We start from the raw sequence: 8433 nt of genomic DNA, 5'->3' as shown, positions 1-8433 counted from the left end.
GCAATCTGACTATTATAACTATTATACTATTATGTTAAGAAAGCTTAATTAAATATCTGCCACAACATAAGTAACCGGATCAAAGTAACATCACGTTGCCTACAGTCCGCGGCACTGTGAGTGCAGACGTCGATGTGTCCCATTATCATTCATATCACATAATGTATCATATATTTCCTTATCTGAGTCAGCTGAGCCGTATCTGGCCGTGCAACACTTACAGTATCACATACTGTATGCAGAAGTATTATTTTAAGCAATACATTAAGTTGACGAAACACTTGAGTCAAATGTAATTAAAGTCAGATCCCCTCTTGTCTTAAACGGGACAGTGATATCATAAACCTGTTAATGTACGCATTTCTTTTACCAGCTGTATTCACCTTGCAGGTGCAGCTATGTGGCTTTTATCCTGGATAAAGTGTTTAAGTCATGGATGTTTAAAGTTTAACGTCTTCATATTTGTCTAATATTATAGTTGACTTTTCATTCAGGAAGTATGACGCTGCGCTGTCAGTACGCTTCTCCATGTTTGTGATTGGTCAAATGCTCCAAATACCACCCCTTTCATGTGAACGCGCGCCTAACTAGATAGGACACGGCTGGCTTAAGTTAACGAGTTGATAACCCGCGTCGTAGTACCGTTTAGCGAGAGCGCGTATGTTTTGGATTAGGCCAACCGGCTAACTCAAACATATCCAGGTTAGGTTGAACCAGCTTCGTAGTACAGTCCTCTGACCTCAGAAGAATGGTTCTTATTGACATATGTGTTGGTTACATGTCTGATTTCCGTAAATGCATATTTTTTATAAACTGAACTACTGACAGGTGCATCACTTCAATGTTATAGATGCCAAGGACTTCCCAGAGTTCAGAGTCCAGCAGGGTTTTGTGTCATGTGAGAGGAAGAAGGCTTGCTCAGTTCCAGGAGCAGCTCTTCAGTTCATCAAAAGAGTTTTTAACATGTTGTAGTTGCTCCATCATCTCAGAAGGGGCTCCATTTAGGTTCAGCTTCTCTTTGATCTGTGGAAAAGGCAAAAGACAGTAAAGAGCATATTAAAAACCTACTCCAAATGCCTTCTTAGCCTAGTAGCTACTCTTACTCCAAATTACAGCAACTTATAGTTCAATTCCAACCCTGGAACCTTTTACTGCATGTCAGACCCCTTTCCCTCCCCCCATTTACAGTCTCAACCACAACAATTGTGTGGGTTATCCAGTCATTTCAGTTAATTGATCCAAGAATGAGTTAAAGTGAGAAAACTGTAGTGCTCATATAAAGCTTTGCAGGGTTCACTTCTGTGCCACTCTGCACATGAGAGCAGGAAACGACAGTGGGCTCAAAAAAGCAGAAGAAGCTTTGAAATCAAATTTCCTCTCGACACTGCCTCCTGTAACTTCTGGTTTCACAAGTGTGAAATAACTGCTGCTGCCAACATCTACGATACATCCCACAACAAAGGGAAACTGAAGAACACAGAAACCAGTTGTGATGCACATGAAGCAGAAAGCACCAGCGTAAATGGGTCATTCCAGAATTTGAAGACATTTTCTGTCCCATCTATGACATTTCATATAATCCATGCCCAGAATGCTAAAACATGCACTTGTGGTGGTAAATATACTTGTTCTTAGACAAAATGTGAATGCAGTAATTAAAATATTATTTTAAATATCGAATAGCTCTAAAACACCGCCTCAAATGTCATTTTTCTCTGGCCCTCCTTCTTGGTGACCATCTTGCGTTTCAAATAGAACATTTGAAATAGTATTTGTATTGACTTTTATTTGCTTTTATTATGTTGATATAATATGTCTCTTGTAGGGTTGGAATACAAGCAATTTGGAAAATCATAAAACTATTTTAAATAACAGTAATTCCCACTGGTGGTGTGTCCCTGATGCGTGCCACACTTACTAACAAAACTATTAAGCTTGGAAGAGGAAGTGAACAACGTTTTCACTTCCTCTGCCATAATTAGATAATTACAGTTAGAGTTGTATTTCCTGCAGTACAATTCATTATCTTTAGTCAAATGTAATGTTTTTAAATCATTTATACACAGTTTAAATATATAACTATTTTTCCAGAATATCAATTGACTTTTTTGTTATTTGCACCGGGGAGCCTAAACTTGTTAAGGTTGCAACAACTAACATCTATTTCTAAAAAGAAAACTCTAAATGAACACAACTGTGTTTAAATTATAGTTAGATCAAGAGATTAATAACATTTTTTTTTAATGGATTTTTATAGATTTCAAAGTTCTAGCCCACCATTGAGCGCTGCTGAAAATTAAAAGTCTAATAAAAAGTGTAAGTGCCTGAGCTGGCGGAATCATTTCTTGTGATGATTTACTACCTGATTTCCTCAAATCCTTTATTTTCTCACATTTGAGTCACACTTAACAAATCCACATGTGACATTCACAACATCATCCGTTTGTTATCATCTAAGAATTTCATTCGCCATTTAATATAACAGATCATATATTTAACTAAATAAAATGGAAATGAATGTAAGCGAGTGAAGATGAACTCACCTCTGTGAAGTAGCGCTGTATGAACTTGTAGAGTTCTCTGAGGGCTACAGATTCGTTGAACTCGTTTTCATGTTTCTACAATAAAAACAAACGAGTGACTCATCCATTCACTGCTGGTCATTATGGTCAAAAGTTCTGCACTAAAAGGACATTACCTTTGACTCTTCCTGCAGGAATTCCTTGAATTCTGAGTCTGTGATTGGTGGCTGGTCTCTGATCTGCTTGTAGTAAGCCTTTACTTCCTGTTTGAACTTGGGAATGTCTTTGGCATAGAGGAGCTTGTTGGTTGGTGCATGCTGGAACACAATGGTATTAAAGGTATGATTTCATAGACGCAAACACTCTCTTGTCTTTATATTAGGGTTAATCCAATAGTTCCACCTCCACCTGCTGTCTCACCAGGCAAAGGAGAAGCTGTCAGTTGGTAAATGATGAGCTGTGTATTGTACAGTACCTTTCCTAGCTGGGTCTCACTTAGGGAGAAGGAGTCCATGAAGGCCTGAGCGATGACGGTCAGGCAGCTGTCCAGCTGTGGAGTCTTCTGTATGTCGAAGACAAACTGGGGGTTCTTCAGGATGTTGACCCAGAAGCGCAGAGGCAAACTGCAAAGTAACAAAAAGACATGTCAGAAAGGAAAGCTGCAGTTTAAAGTCTAAAACTAAATATTTTCACCCGGATCAGACAATACCTGTTGGTCTTCCAGATATGCAGGACATCTGGGTCGGTGATCTTCATAGAATCTGCTTGAGCATCCAGGAAGTCAAAAAAGTATTTGACAGCAAGCGGTGCCCTGCAGTGCGGCGTCCCCCAGATACACCTGAACAGGTTCTCCACAAAGGAATGCACGGCCACCTTAAGGAGGAGCAGGTGATGTAATTTCCTGCTGTTTAAATTCCCTCTTCTCTGTGATAATTAAACATTACAACTGTACAGAACGCTGTACTATCAAATATAATGTTTCCATCATCAATAAAAGAGAAGTACTAAAACATTTGTTTTGTGTTGTTTTTAAGTTAATTTGTTAACCTAGGTTCAGGAGCATGGCCACGCCTCAACCCCGTCTCTAACCACTGCTAAGTCTATTCATATCCGGCCAAACATCCGGCCACCGTTTGTCTCCATTCTCTCAACCCACCCCTTCATCCACCAATCCCCATATCCCTACATCCCGTCCTCCTCTCTACCTGTCTCCTCATCCATTCGTATCCAACTTGTGCATTCTTTTAATTGGTCATTCCAGGAACCATCTGGGGGGCCCGTAATCAGCCCGAGCAGAAATGTTGCAGTGACAGAACCCCCACTCTGAGTCTCTCTCCGCCCGTACTCTTTCTTTTATCAAATATCACACAGTGGTCAGTTGGTCCTTGCTAGTAAAATAGTTATTATGTATACGTTTGCCACAAACTTGGTTTTGGGTAACCCACAAACAACAGTGTGCGAGTGAAACTGAAACAGCATGCTTCCTCTGCAGCTTGGAGATGGTGTGCGATACGGACTCTGCTTTCAGTAACTTTAGTTCCTCTTGCCTTTGTGGAGAGCAGCTTGGTGAGGTGCACTTCCTTTAGTTTTAACTTCTTCCTCTCTGGGTTCTTCCTCTGGTCCTCATCTACATCAGGATCAATCTGCAGAAAGTTGCCATTTAAAAAAACGTTCAGTTAGTAGTTTTCTGAGATGTGCACACATGAATAGTGCACATCTACACTACAAAGTAGTTTGTGACTTCAAATTATCTACCACAGCACACATAAAACACAAACTGCTACTCACCAAGTGAAAGTATTTCCCAGAGAAGTCCTCGTCATCTAAAGGAGAAAAAAGAAACATGTAATCATGAGCGTAAATAAAAAGCGTCCTCTATCTGACAACTTGTGGTCTATTTTTGCTGTAGTAACAATTACTCATAAGCTTAATTTATTTGGCCTAAGCATTTCGAAAGAAAATATCAGTTTTTTAACACATTGGGGTGAGAAGTTGGGATTTCAAATGCTCAATTCTACTAGGTCTAAAATGTGCTATCCAGTGTCACCTCTAAGAGTGGAGGTCATGAGAGAGGTTTCACTTTCACAGCTAACTCTTGTTAAGGAAAAGAGCATTCGCTTCACAAACAGTTTGAAGTGTCAGCTCTTACCCTTTAGACTTCCCTGCGGGCTCAGAGGAGGATGAGTTTTCCTGGAAAGAACTTTAACTGTCGCTCTATCAGGAACCTTCAGGAGCACAAACACACCGACACGCACAGGTTCATAAATAGCAACATGTTAAATGTTCATGCATCATCTTGTAAAAAAGGGAAATAGTCTGTGAAGTGACTATAACAGCATGAGATGAGAACAAATAATTGCATGATGAAATGGCTAGAAATATGTTTTAAAAGTTAAAATCATCCACGCTGTCGTTTTCACATTTCACTGTTTGGTTTTATTGTTTGTGTGTGTGTTGGTAACAAGAAACCAGTCAGCCTTAGAAATCCCCTGATACTGTGTGTCGCCCAGGTGCTTTGCACAGAATGCGTGTCCATCCCTTATGGATATGTTTGCGATGAGAAGCAGATGTTTAAGAGACATATGGGGCGAAGCCTGCGAGCTAGTTCAAGCAGTCAACTCGAGCACTTATGCTGCATTCATGCATAACGCCCCCTTGCCACTCTACAACCAACCAAACAGTCTCCTTAATATGCCGCTCTATTTAACCTGCCAGATCTCTCTCTATGCATTGCTTGCTGCTGCTATTGCTGCAGCTACCTCTACGTCGCTGCTGCTTGCTGCCCCACCACCACCACAGCTTCCACCCGTAGGCTCGGGGTTAGTTATTTAATCATCACTCATCGTGCTATGTACAGTATATCAGTGGAGTGATGAGACCCGAGCCTAGTCGCCAAACTCAACTATATGCTGCTTCTAATAAACATGTTAAAGAAACACGTGAGTTGTCTGACTGAAATGTATTCATGGGGAATGATTGCATATTAAACTAAATGAATGATGTAAGAAAGCCATTAATATACTTACTATATAAAGAAATAATCATGGTCATTTAGGTGTGGAGGACGCTCATGTGGGGCTGACACGTGTGCTGCCAGTCTGTCCCTATAGTGCTGACCAGCATGTTCCTCCCTCTGCACAGGTCCCTGTGGAGTTAGCGGCACTGGATCCCCTCCCTCAGTTGGCTNAACAATCTAGATATATTTATAACACTACATGTCAGTAAGCTAAATATGTATTTTAGATTATAGAGTTACATTTAAAAAGTCGGAAAATTAGTCAATAATCGTATTAGTTTGATCTTTATCAGCAGCTCAGTCATTTATCTAATGTGAGTTCGCTCTAATCGCTCCTATCGCATCGCTCTAGTCTAAGTGGGTTGTTCACACCGACGCGAGCCGAATATTCGCTTCGCTCTAATCGCTCGAGTTTCACGCGCGCTGCCAGCTGTGTTTACTCGCATCATTCAAACAAGCACGCCCACTGGCTCGGGAGCTACAACTACAACAAAATGAACATATTTTACTGTGATTAAATTGTAATACACGTTTCTAAATGATGCCGACGTAACAACATACTGATACCGGTTAGTAAAAACCATGAATTAATGCTTGACAAGTCTGCAGACAAGACGGCAGGCGAAAAACCTTTTAAAGGCTTGTTTTCTGAATGAAGGTCGGGTCGACCAGGCTAAGCTAACGTTGTATATGCTCATTCCACACTCATAACAACGGCCTACAGACATAAATAAACCAGCGACTGTATTCGCCATAACACAGACAGTCTGTGGTTTGTACTCGTTTAACTTTTGTCCAGTTTCTGAACAGATATGAGGAGCTGTGATCTCTGTGTCGCTAACTGCTAACAGCTAACGGCTGATTGTTTCTGGTTGAACGTCAGTGACGGCCAGTGTTGGGCAAGTTAACTTAAAAAGTACTAGTAATAGTTATAGTTTCTGTCTACTACAAAAACGTACTAGTTACTTTATTAGTTACTAAATTATAAAGTAACTAGTAACTAAGTTACTTTACTTTAAAAATAATATCAATAAAAATACAAGTTTGTGTGTTGTTCTGTGGCACAGTAAGAGAAAAGACAACTCTCCACCATTGTAGCAATTATCATTATGAAATGTAAGTGGAACAATAAAAACACAAAATATATGTTTAGACATTTTGACAGGCATCTTTGTTGTAGCCTCAACAATCAAGTGGACAATGCTTTCTGTCCTGCACACAGTTTACATTTGACCGTAATATTTTTTGCGTCCTTTATCCCCACAAATTGAAAATAGAGGTTATATCTCCAAGTTGTAAATGCGCTGCTGCTCTCGCTGATACTTGCATCTGCCATTGTGTGCGTGTGTGTGTGCTGCTGTTGGGTGTTGCCGTGTATGTGTGTGTGTTAGCAAGTGTTTGTGTGTTTGTGTATTTTCCCCATAAGGCAAGACCCGCCCAACTCTGTCTCTGATTGGCTTACCCTGAAATGTTACCCCGCGTTAACCAATCATTACTCCTCTCTGGTTACTTTCACTTGTCCATGGTACTGTGAGAGGACATCACTGTATTCGCCTGTAAGTTACATCCGCAGGGAGATTCGGTTCAGTTGGATCACATAATGTAACACAGTAACGCACCCATTTAAATCACAGTAACTATAACGGCGTTACTTAATGGGAATAGGTAACTAGTAACGCTATTAGTTACCGCAAAAAGTAGTTGCGTTACAGTAACGCGTTACTGTGTAACGCGTTAGTCCCAACACTGGTGACGGCAGGCTGAGATCCTCACCGCTGATTGGCTTGCGCGAGAACGCGTCACGTGAATTTGACGCTCGAGTTGAAAAAATTGAACTCTCGCGTGCTCACCGCGTGCTCACCGTCGGAGCGAATTCGCGTCTGTCCACGTCTCTGCATTGACTTTACATGTAATCGCGCCGCCCCCAAACATCGCATCGCGTCCGGTGTGAACGCAGCATAAAAGGCCTCTTTTTATAGTTCGTAGTTAAAAGCCGCTTTCACACCAACTACCTTGCTGTACTTAGTTCCCAGTACTTAGCCCCGCCAAACTCTTTTGTCCTGGAACTGTCCTAGTAGATCGCGGTCACACCGGAATAAGTCCCTGAGGGAGGATTACGCAAATCAAGCCGCTGATGTCACGTCTTCTTCTGCTTTGGGTTTACTGGCAGGCCGCAAACAACTTCACGGCGTATACCATCACCCGAAGTCCCGGAGTCCCCCGGAGTTGGAGACTGGGCCATTCCGACTGGCTTCAGTAGAAGCCTTCCGAGTAAATCGCCAGAAGCGCCGACACTATTCCTGGGAAAAGTACTCCGGTGTGAAAGCACGTTTTCCAAACAGGAGAAAGTATTCCTCTTTTTTAAGGAAATGTCCCACAGTGCAACAGTGTGACCCACTGATGTATTTCACCATTTTGGACAACAACGGCGCTCATTGGCACAGAGGAATTATAAATATCAGGTTTCATCCATAGAGACAAGGATGTTAGTGGAATCAGTTATTTGTTGGTTCTTAAAATACATAAAGGGTTGAGAAGCCGGTCTGTCACTCACCAATATGGATGTCCCTGAGGGGGGTGTTGTAGGGGAACCCAAACTTGGCCTTGAAGGCGTTGAGGATCTTCTCTTTGACCTGCTCCACCGAGTCACAGCTGAGAGCGCCAACCTCCAGAGGCTCGCTGAGCTCTCCGTCCCCCCCCACTGCGAACAGCACCTTCAGCCTCTGAACAGCAGGGAGTCCAAGACTTTCACAGTTAATGTGTCATCGGACAGCATCTTATTTCCTTTCGGCAGTTTTGCATGTAATGTAATGGAAGTGAGCAGTAAGTGAGATGGTGGTTTATAAGATCAGATAAAGTGACTGCTGTGGGTGGAGCGGCTGCAGTGGGGGGGGG

General features: G+C 41.8%; 1 protein-coding gene across 1 annotated transcript in view; it reads right to left on the bottom strand.

Moving 5' to 3' along the window:
* Window positions 1-657: 657 nt before the first annotated feature.
* LOC104958062 (plexin-C1-like) overlaps window positions 658-8433 on the bottom strand; it is a 7895-nt gene continuing 119 nt past the window's right edge. Inside the window, exons 2-11 of the mRNA XM_010785769.1 lie at window positions 8093-8261; window positions 7590-7609; window positions 4672-4747; window positions 4311-4345; window positions 4070-4165; window positions 3232-3395; window positions 2998-3145; window positions 2699-2839; window positions 2544-2618; window positions 658-1023 (exon numbers count right to left, since the gene is read on the bottom strand). Of these exons, the coding sequence (XP_010784071.1) occupies window positions 919-1023; window positions 2544-2618; window positions 2699-2839; window positions 2998-3145; window positions 3232-3395; window positions 4070-4165; window positions 4311-4345; window positions 4672-4747; window positions 7590-7609; window positions 8093-8261 (1029 nt within the window). The 3' untranslated portion in view covers window positions 658-918. The remainder of the gene's footprint in view (window positions 1024-2543; window positions 2619-2698; window positions 2840-2997; window positions 3146-3231; window positions 3396-4069; window positions 4166-4310; window positions 4346-4671; window positions 4748-7589; window positions 7610-8092; window positions 8262-8433) is intronic.

The sequence above is a fragment of the Notothenia coriiceps genome, unplaced genomic scaffold (assembly GCF_000735185.1).
Source record: "Notothenia coriiceps isolate Sejong01 unplaced genomic scaffold, NC01 NC01_scaffold00028165, whole genome shotgun sequence".
Lineage (NCBI taxonomy): Eukaryota > Metazoa > Chordata > Actinopteri > Perciformes > Nototheniidae > Notothenia > Notothenia coriiceps.
The sequence above is the reverse complement of the archived record's forward strand: the minus strand, read 5'-3'. Positions and strand labels throughout refer to the sequence as shown.